Source organism: Apteryx rowi, unplaced genomic scaffold, assembly GCF_003343035.1.
Source record: "Apteryx rowi isolate R43461 unplaced genomic scaffold, aptRow1 scaffold_22, whole genome shotgun sequence".
Taxonomy (NCBI): Eukaryota; Metazoa; Chordata; class Aves; order Apterygiformes; family Apterygidae; genus Apteryx; species Apteryx rowi.
Window position 1 is genome coordinate 5,032,132 of NW_020448530.1, and position 18,063 is coordinate 5,050,194.

General features: G+C 42.0%; 2 protein-coding genes across 2 annotated transcripts in view; both read left to right on the forward strand.

Annotated features, from left to right (window-relative positions):
• HGFAC (HGF activator) overlaps window positions 1-3,793 on the forward strand; it is a 45,729-nt gene extending 41,936 nt beyond the window's left edge. Inside the window, exons 13-14 of the mRNA XM_026064556.1 lie at window positions 923-1,071; window positions 3,620-3,793. Of these exons, the coding sequence (XP_025920341.1) occupies window positions 923-1,071; window positions 3,620-3,793 (323 nt within the window). The remainder of the gene's footprint in view (window positions 1-922; window positions 1,072-3,619) is intronic.
• Window positions 3,794-6,682: 2,889 nt separating this feature from the next.
• The window catches only part of DOK7 (docking protein 7), a 71,140-nt gene continuing 59,759 nt past the window's right edge, over window positions 6,683-18,063 (forward strand). Inside the window, exons 1-4 of the mRNA XM_026064696.1 lie at window positions 6,683-6,736; window positions 6,875-6,920; window positions 9,658-9,903; window positions 13,823-14,023. Coding sequence (XP_025920481.1) covers window positions 6,683-6,736; window positions 6,875-6,920; window positions 9,658-9,903; window positions 13,823-14,023 — 547 coding nt within the window. The remainder of the gene's footprint in view (window positions 6,737-6,874; window positions 6,921-9,657; window positions 9,904-13,822; window positions 14,024-18,063) is intronic.

Genomic DNA, 18,063 nt, shown 5'->3' on the forward strand with positions numbered 1-18,063 from the left:
TGGAGTTCGGAGTGCGGTTCATTCGACCAAACATTTGCATCTATTTTAGGATGAGATGAGTTGTCAACTCATTAGGTCTCTGTGGAGTGTGAGGGGATCTCACCGTAAGTAGCTTAGTTGTAGGTACCAACACCATACATACCTGCATTTAGTCCAGTGAATCCTACCCCTGATTTCTCAAGGTGGATATCAACATAAACCAACCACAATCTACTTAAACAGAAGTCTATGATGGAGGAGATCTTTACCTTCACCAGGCAGGAAACTCTGGAAAGGTCTATTGAAGGGGGGCAGATAGACCTGGGGCTAAGCAGTGCAATGTCCAGCTTGAGAAAGGGGAAAAGAAGGAAATACTGCTTCTCACCCATCCTTYGAGATGGGGAATTTCAAGATTGCGAGGCTTGACCATGCTGCTTTGATGTGGAGGCAGCAGGGACCTATGTAGATAGGCAAGAATGATGGGGGAGCTGGCTGCCTCATTTGGTAAGAGATTTAGCAAGAGCAAATATAGTCCTGATCTAACTGTGTGATCTAAAGGTAACAAAAGCTAACGGAGCCTTTGATATGATCATGATTAAATAGCAGATTAAACATCACATCTGGAAAGAGGAGTGGACTGAAGGGCTGAAACAGGACTGCTGAAGGAGTGTTCCTGAATCTCTAGGAAATGAGAGCACCTAAAGTAGATTAAAGCCTGGATATGAAATGGTACTATTTTAAAGGGTATGGGATCTGACCAAAGAAGCAAAAAGTGATCTGATCATTTAGAATAATTATTATCTTCTAAAGAGATCCACAACATGAACATCACTGAGATGTTAAGTGTGTTTTTATGCTGTATTTTGGATTGTGTTTCCATGTTACGCTCTTCACATTCTAAGAAAATGACTTATTTTTTGTCCTCTCTGGAAATTTTTTAAAGATGTATCTGATTATTCAGATGTCCTGCAAGAAACTCTGATACCAATTATTCCTGAAGAGAAGTGCAGAAGCCCTGAAGTTTATGGAACAGAAATCAGTGAAAATATGTTCTGTGCTGGCTACTTCGACAGCAAGTCTGATGCTTGCCAGGTAGTGTTGTGAATTCAATGCCTGGAGTTGACTCACATGCGTATTATCATAAGATATGTTGCAGCGTTACGATACTGCCTTTTGACATTACAGTGATAGCTAACTCTTTAGCCCTGTTTCCTAAAGAAATGAAACGTATGTGACCACACCATTTGCTTCCACTGTAATTTTTTAACACGCTCAGTGTCAACTAAGTTCCACAGAGGGGCAAAAACCTCGACGGCATTATATTCCTCCTAGCTTCACAAAAAACAGCTATGCAGCAGAAGGTGAGTTGCCTTRGCTTGTGGCTGGGAGATTGCAGTGTGATGGCAGTGCTCCAGTGGCCAGCTGGCAGCTCGTGCGGAGCCAGTGCCAGTAGCTGCTGCCTCTTGCCTGCATGGAAATAAGGATACCTGGGTGGGAGGTGTGGTTTGGAGGAGGAAGGAGCTGAGGTTATTATAGTGGATGGGTTTTAACAGTGTAGAATATCAGTCTGTTGGAAACTGTTTTTCATGACTCCCACCCTTCATGGAGCAACCTCGTATTCTTACTGCTTTGCATCTCTTCTGGAGTTGTGTCACACTCTGGCTCTCAGGGAGGCTACAGAGCTGTTGTGGCGATAGATCAGACTGCTTTTCAAACTAAGGATCAGGCTGTTACTTGGATAAACTTTYGATTGTCTCTTTAGTTAGTATTGCAGGAGGAGGGTTACACTCCATTAGCAGTAATTTGGGGAACAGCCAGCGCATACCTAATACATGGCAGTGAGATTAAGTAAAGAATATAATGCGTACTGTGTGCTGGAACCCCCACAGAGATCATAAGCGCCCCAAGAAAGGTGTCAAGATTGAAATGGCAGCAGCCAGCAGTGGCTCAGGGTTTCCAGGCCAGGAAGAGCTGGTTGTAGTTATTGGCTGCAAACGTTCATACTAGCTAGAGAACTGGAAACTGCCTCGCTTGCTCAGTTTTCATTGCTTTGCCCGGGAAGTAATACAAGTGTTCAGTATTATAGCTGGTTCTCACTCCCTGCCCCGGAGAAACAGAGCTGCTCAGGAACGAAGGAGGGAGAAAGAAGGTAAAGAACGAGGGAATGAGGGAGAGAGGAGCTGCACAAGGAGAAATGGTCTAAAGAGAGTTGCAAAGTCTGAGAAACACTGATTTAGAGTCACAGATGTCGCTGCAACACAGTGCTCATGACCTGAAATCATTATTAGTGAATCAATAATTCCTTTTTTTTTCTTTCCAGCAGACTTGCAGTGCGGTCTAAATAGGAATAGTGTAGACCTCTTAATGTCACAGCAAATGTAGCTGACCTTTGAATTTTCTTAATGTGTGCTCAGGAAATTAAGCTATAAACCATGTGTTATGTATAAAAATACTTCAAGACCAATAAATACCAAGTAGACAACGTTTTCTACTTGATTATTTTTAAAGATTTTTCTTGGTAACTCTTTTTTTTTTTTAAATCAGTGAATTGATACAGAAATCAGTGGTACTTCCAAGTTGTGGAGTAATAAGCAAGGTCCTGAGAAGTAAATTAATCTCGGAGACAAGTTTGCATTTGATGTCCCTCATTTATCACAGAAATCTCCTAATATAAGGGCAACACAATTTTTCTTCCTGCTTTGCTCTCAGGGGAATTTCTTTTTAAATAGGAAGATATAAATTTATTCTTCGTCTCAAACAATCAGAAGGGTGGCTGCTTTCACCAGTGCTGTTTACTAAGTTATGTTTTCCTTTTCATTTCTAACACTTCCATTTCGATAGAAAGCCAGTGTAAGAGGAAGAAAAAAAATGAATACCTTCCCTGAAGGACTGCAATTTGCCAAATTCATTCTTGCTGTGGTGTGTCAGAAAAGATTAGTTTGGTCTTATTTTTGCTTTACGGTTTCAATGGCATGCTAAATGTTCAGTAGCATCACATTCAACACATGCAAAATTGGGCATAGGCCACATAAAATTGCAGTATCACACAGTTACATGGAAAAGTGTGTGTGTATGCAACACCCCTCTGAACACTTTCATGATCTCTGAGGGTTTCAATACATTGAGAAACTCTTCAAACATTCTCTGCCTTATGTAATCCATCCATATCACAACTGAAAGCGTTAGCCCCAAAGCCTGACTGGCTCCCATTGAAACTGAGCCAAGTCATCCATGCTCTTCAGTAGGCACCTGAATCTAAGAGTGTTTCAAAAYGTGTATTTGCAAGATCTGGTATTTTGATACTCCTGTTCAATGTGGAATAAAAAAAATTCCCCATCATATTTCAGAATGTTTGCATATGAGATTTAGATTAAAAAAATGAATATGGAAGCACTAGTCTACTGAACCTTGATTTTAGAAATCACTCTTATTGAGTGAATTTTTTTTAATCGTACCTGTACTTCCATTTAATGCATGGTTACACGAAGGTAAAAGTTTTTGCATTAGAAATCTCATTGTACAAGTCAGAAACATAAGTTATCATCTTTTCCAGTGAGTCTCCCTTTGGGACTTTCCCTGACTGATCTTTTTCCAATTATTTTCTATCAAATTAAATAATCTTTCCTTCCTTTTAACACAGGGAGATTCTGGCGGACCTCTGGCCTGTGATAAAAATGAAATCTCTTACCTGTATGGAGTTATCAGCTGGGGAGATGGCTGTGGCAGAGTCAACAGACCTGGAGTATATACACGAGTGACTAACTACGTAAACTGGATTAATGAGAAGATAGCCCCCCGAAAAAGCTCGAGCTGAACACTTAAACATGCTACCATTGCACAAGCAACATGCAGGAGTCTTTCGGTTTCATTAAGTTGGCATGAATATTTTATTGTAAAATAATATGAAAACTGTCACAGTAATTCTTTGAAATTTCAGAACTGATCCCTAAAAGTAGGTCTAATCCAGCTGATGTCAGTATCTTTGATCTAGAATTGTAGGGCTGTGGATAACTCCGTATACGAGCCTGTCATTATTTGGCCTAGTGATACAAATATGTTAATACAGAGGGTACCAAACCCACAATTGTTGCTGTCTGCCTGGTGGGGTACATAAAAAGAGTTATTTCAGTGTTTTCGCCCAGTTTCTGGTGGAGGTGTCAGACCCCATAACCAGCTCATAACAACATTGTCCTTGTGTTCTCAGCTGAGTTGAAGGAAATAAATAAAGGGAGGAGCACCAAGAATGAAATTCCTTTCCCCTYGGAAGCAATCTCTTGAAGTTCACGCTGAGCGACACCAGCAGAGTGATACAGATCAAGCTGCTCCCCAGCTAACTGCGGCAAACCAGTTCTGGGGAAAAAAACAGAAGATTTAGGCTTTGATTCAGCAAAACATTTTAGCACATTTTTATGTCTTAGATTTTGTAGTAAAGATTTGTTTTGATGATTTAGAAACGTGGGTTCTGTTCTAGATTTTTAAACTGGATGGCTGAGGTGAACAGCTTAGGATTTTCCTCAGGCATTTGATGATATCATTAACCATTAATGCTTTGCTGTCATGGTCTATGGAATTATTATGGGAACAATTGAAGAAATTATTACAATATATAGCTGCTGACTGTGGCTGTGTACTCTGCTGTGTTGGCAAAAAGGCAGAAACTGATTTAGTATTAAAAATATATATAATCTGTTAAAGGAGAATGGAAAATTACAACTTTTTAAATATAGGGAACCTTTAGCCACGTCAGATATGAACATTTGGAAGCATTGACGTGAAATGTTTTTCGTCTCTGGTAGTGAACATTTTTGAATTGTCTGAAGTGTTTCAAGCAAAGCTAGTCTTCAGGGTATAGAAATTAAAAGTGATGACYGGAGACTCAGATATGTATTTTGTTTGATAATACCAGCAGTATCTTCATGGGTTTCTTAGTTGTGGTGAATTATTTCTGTACCTAAAAGAAACTCTGTAAGGAAAAATAACCAAAAACTGAATTTGTGTAAGAACAAAGATATAACAGTGTTAATCTAGATAAATGATGTAGGCTGTTTAATAAAAATGCCTATGGTCTGTTCCTTGGACTTTGTCTGTGTTGTATATGATTACAATTAAATATATGAATCACTATGTAGGTTGTTCAATGGGTTGAGAGCTGATGAAAAATTAAATAACACTTCTCTGTGCAGGAAAGCATCTGAAAAGCTCTGCATAAGGATATATTTCAGCTAGTGGTGCTCCCAGTTTTATGCAAGTGTCACACAGATTTCCAGGAGACAGAAGATGTGGAGTGGAGAAGTCTGAGTCACAAAGCTCACAAAGCTCATGGCTTCAGGATCTGCTCTTTGGTGAAGAGCCCTGTGCTAAACCCCCAAACCCAACAGCCTCCCTAAGCTCTGTGGCTGTAGGGAGGGAAGCAAATTTCCAGGTTAAGCGAGGGGTCCATGCCTGGAGGATACTGGTCACGTTCCTATGTGGTGCTCCAGTACTCTCTGCCTCCTGCCTTTCCTGTTGAGCAATCCCCATGGTAATTTTGCCCCACTTTTCCCTCTATTTAAGTGCTTATTACTTTGGTTAGAATGAAAATCCAACATAAATTTACTAGCAAAATTTTGTCTGATAGGAATTTTCCTAACATCTATCTAGAAACTGAATTAGAATGCAAAACCAGTTGAACAAACATACCCGAAATTCATTATGAAACGCACTTAAAGATGGTTTTATTAAATTATATGTTATTGCATGCAAACTGACCAATTAAAAGAAGAGAAATAAACGCAAACATCTAAAAAATACCCCCTTCTATTATCYTATTGAAAGAAAAATGTGCTGTGGTGTTGTTTAAAAAAAGCTGAAGATGTAATTATCATCAAATAAGATGCAGTAGGAGTATTTTTAGAATAATGGACTCTAATTAGGCCATTGCTCATTGAAATAAATCTGAGGACATCATTATCACATCTTATTCTATTAATTGTAGCAGCTCCGGGTGCCGTGCAAGTGGGCTGCTATCTTGTGACAGTTGCATTGCAAAGGAAAAAAAAAAAGGATATTTTTATCTGGGGTGGTTAGCTGAATGTCTCCTGGCAGCCGAGGGGACGGTAATTGCACTTGCTGGAAGAGAAGTGGGGAGTTACGGCAAAGCCGCGTGTTTAGAGGAGCGGGGAAGGGGGTGTCCCGCCCGCCGCCCCGCTCCGCGCCTCGCTGCTGGAGGGCGGCGGGGTCCGGTCCGGTCTTTCGTGCCGGCCCTCGGCCGAGCCGGGGCGCGGGGCTCCCTCAGCGGCCAGCTGCAAACCCCGGAGCTGGAGGCCCGCGGGAGCTGGGCGCCGGCCTGGGGTCGCTCCCAAAGGAGCGCCGTTGTGGCGGCCGTCGCGGGGCTGCGGCGCTCTGGGCGCCCCGGCTCGCGCCTCGTGCTACCCAAATCGGAGGGCGGGGGAGAAATAAAACCACACAGTAAAACACCATAATGAAACAAAACCCGGGGAGTTTGCTGGGACCACCTTTCCCCTCTGCGGCAGCCGGCCCGGCCCCCGGCCGGTGGGGCGGGGGGCGCCGGGGAGGGCCGCGCCGCGCCGCCCTGGCCGTGCGCCCGCCTCGCTCCCTGTGCCTGTGCGGGGACCTAATAAAGCTATTTTGAAAGTGACCCCTCGGCCAGAGCGCGGGGAGGGAGCAGCRAGCCGGGCGCAGCTGTCCGGAATCATGACTGAAGATGACGGATTCCGTGGTGGTGGAGGGTCACGTCAAGTTGAGAGATGGAAAAAAGGTCCCTGCTCGCGGCGGCCCTCCGGCGCGGCGCGGCCCTGCTGCGGGCCGGGGGTGCCCGGCCGGCGCCCCCCGTCGCGAGGGGAGAGGGAGCCCGCCCCGGCCCTGGCTAACCCTGTCCTTTTGCCTTTCGTTGCAGTGGAAGAGTAGGTGGCTGGTGCTGCGCAAGCCGTCGCCGGTGGCAGGTAAGAGCGGCGGGGGGCCAGGGCGTCCCTTCCCCGGCTGCCCCCTCTCTCCTCCTCCGCCCGGCGGCGGGGAGACGCAGTCTGGGGCCCTGGAGAACAAGAGCCACCAGCCGAGTTTACTCAACCCCCTCGAGATTAGGTGTCGCAGGAGGAGAGCGCCCCTGGCTCTCAGCGGGGCTTTCCTCCAGCCATCGCTGCTCTTTCCCCTTTTTCGTTTAAAAAAAAGGGGGGGGGGAAATTATGGGCTCGGTTAGCAACAGGCCAGGCAGCCAAAAATAGAGGCTACTGAAGGAGCCCCGAAGTGTAATGAACGCAGAGGCGAGGGCAGCGCGCAAGCGAAGCTGCAGGGCTTCATGTTTCCTCCCTCTCAGCTCGTGGCGCTCTGGCTGGCGGCCGTTAACTGCTGCTGCCTCAGGGCTCCGCCGCCGGCCCTGGCGCCGCTGCGCCCGCCGCGGCCGCGCCGCCCCCGCGGTGGTAACCGGCCCCCCGAAAATGGCGGGGCGGCCTCCCCCGGCCCCCCCAAAATGGCGGGGCGCTGGCGGGCCTGTGGGGGACTGCTTTTTGCCTGAGCGAAATCCGGGGGTGGCGGCCCTGGCAGGTTACACGCTGTATATCCCTGCAGCCCCCTCGTAGCGCTGCGGCTGGCAGGAGTTTTTCTTGCGGTGATGAAGCCCGCGCGCTGGTGCTTGGTTGTGGTGTTTGTACGTCGGGCCGCGAGCGGTCTGGGGAGGCGCTGCCAGCGGCTGTAAATCCCGGCCTCCAGGATGAAGGTTTTAGTAGCTTCAAGCAGTCTGGGCGTTCTGACCAGATACGAAGTAAAACAGTTTCAAAAAGCGATGYTCCAAGGCATAACTTACTCCTTTTTGGTTCCCGTTTAAAATGTCAGTTCAGAGCTTTTCAAAAAAAGTTTTTTTCTAGGGTGGCTGTAAAAAGTTGGCATCCTAAGCTCGGTGGTTATTTTGAATCAGTGTTTTGACATAAAACACTTCAATTTAAAAATAAAATGACATTTTGAATTGAAAACTTCATTTCCATGTTTTTGAAGGGAAAATTGAAGATGTTATTCAGAGCTGATGTTTTACTATTGGAGAGGGGAAAAATAGGTTTCAAGAAGCCCATCTATTTGCAAAGGGGAAAATATTTGGCCTGAAAAGTATGTATTTCCAGGGCTAATTGTTGCCTGCATTTACAAAATGTGAATCTACATTGCTTCAGAATGGATTATGGAATTATTTCTAGATTGTTGCTGGTAGACTTAATGTTTTTTTCATAATTGGACCTCAGCTCCAACTCCTTGTTACTTGGGTTATTACAATTAACTTGTTACCATCTTAAATACTTATTTTAACCTGTATCTTGACTGAATTTCTTGAACTTCCCTCCCTCAATGGGCATCTGTTGGTCCTAGAGTTAATTTTTAGATATGTGAGTATGGGTCTGGATTTCTAACATGAGGAAACAAAGTCTGAAGGGAGGAAGATAGGGGAACTTTCTTTGAAAATCCACTGACTGATAATATAGCTTATTCCTCAGAGATACTATTTTTATTATAGCCATTTAAATTAGCCATGGTAGCTGAACACCCCCCCCCCATGTTTTGCTAATTTGCTCTGTAAACCTTAGTTTTTCTTTCTTCAAACACACAGCTGTAYTATGGAATCCATAAATATCATAGTTGCAGCTGTTTCTGCTAACAGGTGCAAGAAAACAATCGGGAGTGCATGCAGAATTTTGCTTTAGCTAACAGGCAGTTCAATCCTTCAGTCGTTCTTCAYCTCTTTGGAGATTTGCCAGCCCTTTTCACAGCAGAGGCGCCTTGCCAAGACTCAGAGCACCCCCCTCGCCCCAACATTCATAAAATGGAGCACAGGGGGGCTTTCTGCTTTGCAGTGTGTAAATCAGCTTATGCTATGGATATTAAAACTTCAATATTTACCGTTGTTTTCAGTTAGAATTGAGTGCTGTATGATAGGAACATAACCTGGAGGAAGATGCTCTTGTTATCGAATGCAAAAGGTGGGGAGTGCTCTCTTTTCATGATCAAACACAAAGGACAAGAAATGTACTTTTCCCATATGACCCTGACATTTAGATTACATTTTGCCACTGTATAGTTACTGGGCAATAAACACCTCCAGGAAGGGGTTAAAAACCAATGGTGACGCAAATATTAAAATAAATAAATGCGGCACATAATGATTATTTAGCAATAGCTACTGTGTAACATTTAACTAGGAAACCTGAGCTGACGCTAACAATCTCTCTGGCAGTGTAGTCTGCTCACCATTTAGTAGTTGAGTAATCTGTGAACTACTGTAAGAATTTCATTTGTGGTTCAATATGTTCTAATGGAAATATAGATGACAATAGTCTCTCAGCTTTAGTGTTTGCAATGTGAATAGCTATCATAGTGTAACTCCTAATGTTCAGAATTAATGAGTCAGTTCTCTTGCAGATGCAGAAGGCTATCTGAAAATCACTGGATTTTTGAAAAGTAGAATAATTGGGAAGAGTTTTTACTTACCTTCTTGTTTCTGAGCCTGCAGATTACACTTGAAAAATGCCTTCAATATTTATTCCCTGCACATGAGGACTGCAAATTACTTACTGGGGGAGGAAACTGAGTTCTTATGTTGACTTGATCAGACTGACCCTCCAATTGTCAAAAGCAGCCTTACTTTGAATCAGAGTACTGAGAATTGTGTTGTGTTCTGTTCTGCCTCATCCTCTCTGACAGTTTTGCTTCTTTTAGACTGTTTGCTCATGCTGGTGTACAAGGATAAATCTGAACGAGTGAAAGGGCATAAGGAGAGGAGCAGTGTGACCTTAGAAGACATCTGTGGCTTGGATCCTGGGCTCTCCTATGAGGGCTTGAATCACACACTTGCAATCATCTGTCTCTCTCAAGTTGTGATGCTGGGATTTGAGAACAAGGAAACAATGTATGCGTGGGATGTACGAATCCGCTACAGTTTGGGGGAAGGTAACCTTTGTCTTGTCATATTCCATTTTTTTTCCTTGGGAAGAAAGCAAAGAAAAGCAGAGCTAAAATGCAAATAACAAAGTACAGTTAAGGAAAAGACTGTCACTCATTTGTTGATGAAGAGTCTGTTCTTTCCTTTACACCTTAAAACAGGTGTCTCTTACGATATTTTTTGAGTATATTACTGCTCAGTACTGATGGCTAACTGTGAGAGCTTTCARCTTGGTTTTTGATTTGGGCACTGAAAGCTTTTAGTGATCCAAGTTCCACTTCTGTCCCTGCAATTTACTTGGGTTTTTGATGACAGAATTTAGAAGGAACCCGACTTAAGAGAAGTGGAGTCCTAAATAGAACTTGTCTGGTTAAATCCCGGTTTTATGAACAGCCTACTAGCCTAGAAGGTATTCTCTTTGATAAAATATGTCACTGCTAGTGTCTTCTTTCAGGATGGGACTTCTCATAATAAGGAGTGTCATCAGACACAATTTTCCCATCTAATTTCACTCTTATGCATCCTTTTTTTTCCTGGTCAGCAGCTCTGAAATATGCAGTGGTGAACAAGTAATGGTAAACTGATAATCCAGAGTAACTGTCCTTTAGGTTTATTTAGTGATGACCAGGGAAAGAGGATAGATGTGTGGGAGATGCACATTAACTGTCTTAAACAATCACTTACGGCAGCATACGGCAAAGGATATATAACAGTGGAATTGTTCCATGGCAATGTGAGCCTAGAAAGGTGGCCTTGGAATTTTGCACAAATGTGATATAGCTATTGAGCTTGTATCTGGGTAGCAGTATCAGAATAGAGACATATGGATATACCACTTGGAGCTATCAAATACAAACTGTTGCACAAGGGGAAGGGCTAGAGTGGGTCCCTGAATAATACAGGCGTATATATTTGAAGTACGTGGTGCACTTTGAAAATGTAGCTATATTGTGTTCCAGTTCTATTAGTTTGCTAAATCTGGGATCTCTGTACAGCATAAACTTGTACTAAAAGAGTTGGAGGAGAGTGTGCAGTTCACGAAAACCAGACCTATTCTGTCATCTTGCATTGGTGCAGTCCTGGGATGGAAGGAGTATTTGATCTAAATCTGCATGTGAGGATGATGAGGGTGATAGTGATGGAGGAGCAGAGGGAAGCAGAGTTATTAAAGAAAGCTTTGAATGAGATAAGGATAGAGTTTGGCCTGTTGGATGAAGCTGCAGTTCCAGATGCAGCATTGGAGTAGAGACAGCAGGTRAGAGTGTGTGTGGAGGTGAAGACATGAAGAAGTCGGGGCACAAATGTAACTGGTTGAATTGTCAATAATTTTTAGAACACATTAATTGCAGAAAAGCTCTGGAGAGTGAGGATAGACCAGAGCATAGAAAACTTGGTCAGGATTTTGTCTTTCACTGCAGACTCAGTTGAGTGTAGAAGCCAAATTGAAGGGAATTTGGCTATAGTAGACAGAAGAGGGGAGGCTTTTATAAGGAGAGAGGCTGGTGACTGTTGGGTCTTATTTTCTTAAAGGCTAACAAGGGTGTGTTCTTTGCCCTGGGGCTAAGGTGATTGGGTGCTGAAAATAGACTATGGAGAGATGACCTCAGATCTGAGAAGTGAAATTAGAAAGGTATTGGGAAAAGAGAGTCTAAACAGGAAAGAGGAAGTTTTTACTGAATTTTGACAGTGCGGATCTGGCCAGGCAGGGAAGGAGAGATGGAGAAGACAATGCCATGTGCCCCAGTGAATTGGGGGTTATAAGCGTGGAATGATAACATGGAACGGAGTTGATGCTGTTCTTGAGCAAAAATCACAGAAGTGAGTGAGGTACAAGTCAGGTATGAAAAAGAGTGTTTGAGCCCACAGCTTGATACTGAGGAAGTTGGGAGACAGGTCAGTGAATCGCTTTGAAAAGGGAAAAGGTTAGCTAGAGGAGATGAGGAACTTAGTACCTTTTCTTCATGGGTTCATTCAGCTAAGCAGCTGTTGTTTTTCTTTTCTTTTTTTTTCTTTTTTTTCCTGAACAGGAGAAGTAGATGGCTGTGGAGAGTTTTGGAAAAATTATGACTTCTCATGAAAGCAGCATATGAAAAAATACTTACATCCAGACTTGAATATTCCTCTACTTTGGGGTTGATCAGATTTGGGCCTTCTGTTTCACTGCGGTGCTCTAGAACCTGAGCTGCAGCTCTTTGCTTTTGGGAGTCATTGTAGCTTGCAACAGGTTGTGTCGGTGTGCCCCATTCTTCATTTATGTGAGGCAGAAAAAATCCCGATGCTTCTGTTCCTATGGTTTCATTACTAGCGAAGTAACTCTGAAGTTAACTGCTCAGAAGTGCGTGAATAGTTTTGAAGATTCCTTATTGAACATTACTTATTCGGGTGGTTTTGACGTCTTTTTCATAGTTTATGGGTAAACAGCTTGTGTTGCATAGTTGTGTCCCAAAAGGGGACATCATGTGACTCTTGATTTGCTCCTAGCAGTACTAGTGGCAAAGCTGTAAGTAGAGCTGTGGTTAGATCTATCTCGAGCTCCTTATACATTTCTCTTGAATGACTTTGTGGCTAATTCYGCTGGAGCCTCAGGGGACTTACCAAATGCATGTCACAGATGAGGAGTTGACTTACTGCTAGTTGGTAACTAGGAATAAAGATAGTATTTAGATGAGAAGCGAGATTCAGACCTGGTTGAAATTCATGATGCTTGAAGGAACAAGAGGAAGGCAAGAGTGGTTGTAAGAAATGAGACTACTTGAAGGTTAGCCTGTAGGTTTCATAGGTAGGAAGCTTTTGTATGATCTTTAATGGATAATCAAAAAGCTTAATCTATGCACTTCTTGATTAAATGCCCTACTGAAAACCTTTGACTAGAAATGTAGCAGTCCTGACACTTTTCCGGGTCAAGATAGACTTTTTGTCTAACCATAAAGCAAAACCTTAGAGGAGCAGTGGAGGTCAAGACAATTGTTTGAAATTTAGGGGCTTGCTCACCTAAATTGTTCCCTTAAAACACTTGAAGATTTGAGCCTTTGAAGTGTTCCCTTGAGTGTATTATTCAGAATGCAGCAGCTCTGGAGGAGGAGATGGGAGACCAGCCTAGAACAGCCAATGTTTTAGATAAGGATCCTTGCAATATGGGGATTATCAGAGTTGGGATTTGAAGTTGAATCTAGTAAACTCAAATGAGAGAGGTGTCTTTCTTTCTCCCACTCTTCTGAAGTTCGGATTGTGAACTATGAAGAGTTAATAAACATTCTTAGATGTCAGTTACCGATGAATCATTTAATTTCCTAGTCATTTTAAATGTCTGGGCATCTACAATCACCAACTCTCAAAAGATTCACAAAGGTAGGAAAACATAATTTTCCCCGTTTTACTGCTAGGGAAGGCAGTATGTGGAAAGGAGTGAAGCAATTTATTAAAGGTTGCAAATGAGTCAGTGACAGAGCACTGGTTAGAACTTGCCTGTTTCTTTCAGTCTTGCCTTTTGGGCTCCTTGGACACTGTTAAATGGGCATGCAGGTAGGAAGAAAGAGACATAGGCTGTTGGGAGGAAGAGACAGAATCCCTTGTAGTGATGCAGGAGTGGGAGAAGGGTATGACTGAAGTGTGGGCTGGATAACTGGCTAATTTGAGATAGGGCATAGCCTGGAAGGCTTTGCATAAATTAGTGTCTAATCAGTTCTAGTATTAAGGCAAGATGCTTTTTTTTCCCAATACTAAATTGGCCTAACAGAGAGTAATGAGCTTATAGCTGCTCACATAGAGTTGTCTGAGCTTCACCTAAAATCTTGATGGTGGAGCCTAGTGGTGTGGACATGGATCAGTCTTCACACCACAGTTGAACAAAATGACTTGTGTTACAGAAGTCACGGTACCTTACTTCTGTTTTCTATAGTAACTTTTTTTTCCTTCCTTATCTAATAGTTCATAGGTTTCAAGTTTTTGTAGCACCTGGCACTAAACTAGAGAGCGGGCCTGCTACCCTGCATTTCTGCAACGACATTTTCGTCCTCGTAAAAGACCTTCCTCCTAGTGTCATGGGGCAGTGGAAGCTCTCAGATCTGCGTCGATATGGAGCTGTCCCAAATGGATTCATCTTTGAAGGGGGTACCAGGTGTGGCTTCTGTAAGTACAATTGGAAACTACCTTCTAAAAGTTATTTTAAACCTTTTGTAGAAATGTCAGTGCTAGTTTTGTCAATGTTGAATTTTGAGAAACAACTGTGTAGCTTTCAGTCATACCAGCAGCCTTGTGATATCAGAGACTATGTTCTACTGAGTAGACTTCTGCAGGCCTGAACCCGTTTTTCAGTAAAAATGTGATTGTGTGGAATCCTAACTGAGCATTGCTATGTGGCTCTCCAGAAGATGTTTAGTCAACTGTTGCTACTGGACACAACAAGAAAAAGATAATGAAATTTTATGGCCTGTGTCATGCAAGAGGTAAGGCAAAATGTTTTAATGTCCTGATGGTGAAATTATGGTTAATTCTGTTATTTACAGAGGGAGAATTATATGGAGGCTTTGAGGTTACAGGCAGAATCAAAGCTCTTGTGTAAACACTGATGTCGAAATCCAGTAGAGGACTTAAGTTCCCAACTTTAAGGAGTCTCTGCTACTTCCCTTCCCCATTAGTGTCTTTGCCACTCTGTGGAAACATAAGATTCATTGGATCAAAAGGAAAGAAAGCAAGATGAAGCATGCTTCTGTAGCCTAGTAGCTAAGATACCCCTTTAGATGGGGAGGAACCTCTGGTTCTAATATCTTGTTTTGAGACTTTTCACATCCTCACTTGAGGAAGATGCAAAGCATCTATGCAAAACCTGAAAAAGAAGGGAGAAGGTTAATGCAGCTGGTCATAATATATACATGAGCAACTTAATGTTGATTTGGAAAAGTCTTTTTGAAGTATCTGGAATCACGAAGATGTATAGTAATTAAATGATCCTACTATTCTGGTTTGTAGAATAGAATAGTTGATGGAGTGATCAGTTTGATACTTGCCTAATTTTTCAGAATAATGCCCGCTAAGTTTTCAGCCTCAGAAGCAGAGTTTGGAACCACTCCATATTGATGATCTGTGATTGCAAACGGATATGCACATCACCAATTCAGATGTGAAGCTGTTTGACTTGTGTATTGAAATGTGAAAATAATTGATTTCTTCAATTGCCAAACTAAAAAGTAAAAGGTTTCTTGGTTGATCCAAATCCAAAGGTGATTATTCTTCAGGACTTCTGGCAAAATTTGGGAAGGAAGGGAAAATAAATTATTTTGACTCATTTCCTACAGTGAAGGCTTTCTATCTGTTTTGTCTGTTGAAAAAGGACAGAGCTGAGTTATAAAGATGGCAAGTATTGACTGTACTCCATTTTACCTTAAAATTCCCAATTTAGGACATTTGTTATGTGAAAAATTCTGGTTCAAATCTTTCTGTGGCTGATTCGGAGATTGTGGTTAAAGTGTGGTCTCCAGCCTCTGAAGGAATGGATTATAGGTATAGCCTGGGAGGAGACAAATCTGTTTTCTTTTAAGGTTATTCTGCTTCGCTTAAATATTAAGCAGTGCAGGAACTGGAACCCAAGTGTTTTTTTTCCTGCTGGTGTGTCTAGACCTTGAGTTAACTAAATGGTTATAGAGTTTAAGGGGAAGTCAGCAGCATCACCTTTTTTTCCCTTCTCTGGTKGATGGTGGCCCAGGCTGAATTTGTGTAGGTCCATCAACACCTGCAGGTTTGGTTTGAGCAGGCTATTTTCCATGCAGAATAAAGCAGTTGTTCATTTCTGCCTCTGTGTGCAAACACCCCTTTAAATACAAACTAGACTTCTGTTTGTCTTAAGTGTGTGCTCTTCTGTGCAGCTGTAATTTGGGTCCAAAACATACCCCAGAAAATTTACATTCTGAATAAACACCTCTGGAAAGTTGTGTCGTGTCCCCCCGTAAGCATTCTAGAGTTGAATTGCTTTTTGTTTGTTTGTTTCCCCAAAGCTGCTGCTGTTTCTGGGCAGTTTATGTAAAGTATCAATTTTTGAGCTAATGAAATCTTAAATTATTTAAATATTTAGAACTTGTATTTAAAAAAGTATAGGGAACTGAAATWGAAATGCTAGCAGCCTTTGAGTAAGTTTAGCAATGGTTAGGTAGACTGATAACTGTTTTAATCTGTGTAAATATGTAATTCATCAAATGAGAGAATATAAAACTTAACTATTTAAGTGATTAGTTGTCCTGAGGCTTTCTAGGGAAGTGGAATGTCTGTGTGTGTGGGTTTTTTTTTTTTTTTTTTAAATTTGGGTAAAAGGTACAACAGCCTTGTGATATGTTGGCATCAGTTTTTCCTATTACTCTTCAAACAGGTGCCTCCAAGGAAGAGCTTATCTTCTTACCAGTAGGGGCTTTACATAATGACTTGTATTTGGAGTACATAGCTGATTGCAAATGGAGTGTCTGTGGATCGCAAGCATCTGTTTTATGCAGACTTTCATTAGAATGTGGAAGGAGACAACATATTATTCTGAGCGATATCCAAAAATGAAAATGACTAGCAGAAAATAATGATGGCTGTTAGGACTTCGTTCCCCTGAAAAAGAAACAATTGGGTCTTTCTCTTTCTTGCCTTTTCCAGAGGGGCTGTTCAGCACTGCCTAACAAAGCATTTGCAGCACACTGTCTGAAGAGTCCGTTTCTTATGTGTGTTACTCTTTCTGAGAGGGACACTGTGATTGGCTATACAGACGAGAGATTTAGGACTACTTAGTATTCACGATTTTTATGATAAGGGGATGAATGGATATGATTCCAATTTCAGCTTTCATTCTCAAAAAGATAAAAGTAAGGGATAATTGCAGATGAAAATGAAATGCACTGACTTGTTTATCACCCATTCTGTGTGGAAGGGTCTTTCTTAGTGGCTGCCTCAACCAAGGTGTTTGGAAAATGCGGAGTTCACCACTAGACCTGAGTACTTTGCAGGCTCATTTGTGATGTTTGTCTTACAGCTAGCCAGTAATTTTCTACTGTGGTGTTTACTGCTATAGTCAAACCACCTCAGTGTGTAACATGGCTGCAAGGAGATACACAGGGTGAGGCTGGCTTTCTAAGCCCAGTGCTGTTGGGAATGATGGATGAGTAAAGAAGTGTCTTTAGTATTTAATGCAAGAATTTTTTACCTGGAAACATTTCTCAAGGAGGTAGAGACCACTGATATTCCTTTTATAACCTGTGTAGCTTTGAGCCCCACGAATTAGCAAAGGAGAGGGTCTACAGGAAGTAAGTTGCAGCAAATTCTGAGCCAGTCTCCTCCCTGCTGGATTCTTGTCAGCTTGAAGGTGTCTTCCCCGGCAGTTTCCTAGGAGGCCCTGTAGAGCCTTGCTTTGAGCCATGCAGTGTATGTTCCTTAGTTGTATGGCTTACCCAAACCTTTTGTTCTTCCATTCTATATTTGCTGTCTGAGGATTGCCTGTGTCCAGAAATCTGAGTATAGCACCTACACAGTCACTCATTTGAGGTGACCTGACTTCTGAGTATTCATGAACAAGGTACTTGGACATAAAGGTAGAGAATAAAGGTACATTTCTGTAAGATCTAGCTAACATACTTGGTCCTGAGTTACCATGTTTAAGCAAACATTCCATCTCTTCTCTTCCTTATCTTTTCCCTTCCTTTGATTTTATAATGAAATGGATCTATGTTGTTGACTATATACTGTTTATTCATGATCTGTATTTATGATTGGAATGGAATGTAGTACTCGTGTTTATCACCCTACAGTTCTATGCATTGCTCGTGCTATGTTGTTAATGATGGATATTTTCCTGAATAAAATCAGACCAGTAATATGAATTGTTTTTATGTGGTATCAAAAATGTTCAATAGCCTGTATGTGAATATGGACCACCTCAGCTTGTGCATTTCGAGTACAGTGGTTAGGGAATAACAGTTTCAGTCTTCTTGTTTTTATTGCATTTGGGTAGTGAATGCTAACACACATTGCAACATTACTAATATATTAGGAATTTTCACTTACTGTTAACTGATCTGAAAGAATTATTCTTTAATACACAGAATACTGCCAATTCACACTAATGATTGGATTTTGAAAGCTAGCAAGTAAATGAACAAAAATATTGATCTAAAACAACTTTTTTCTGTCAATTTTTGCATAGT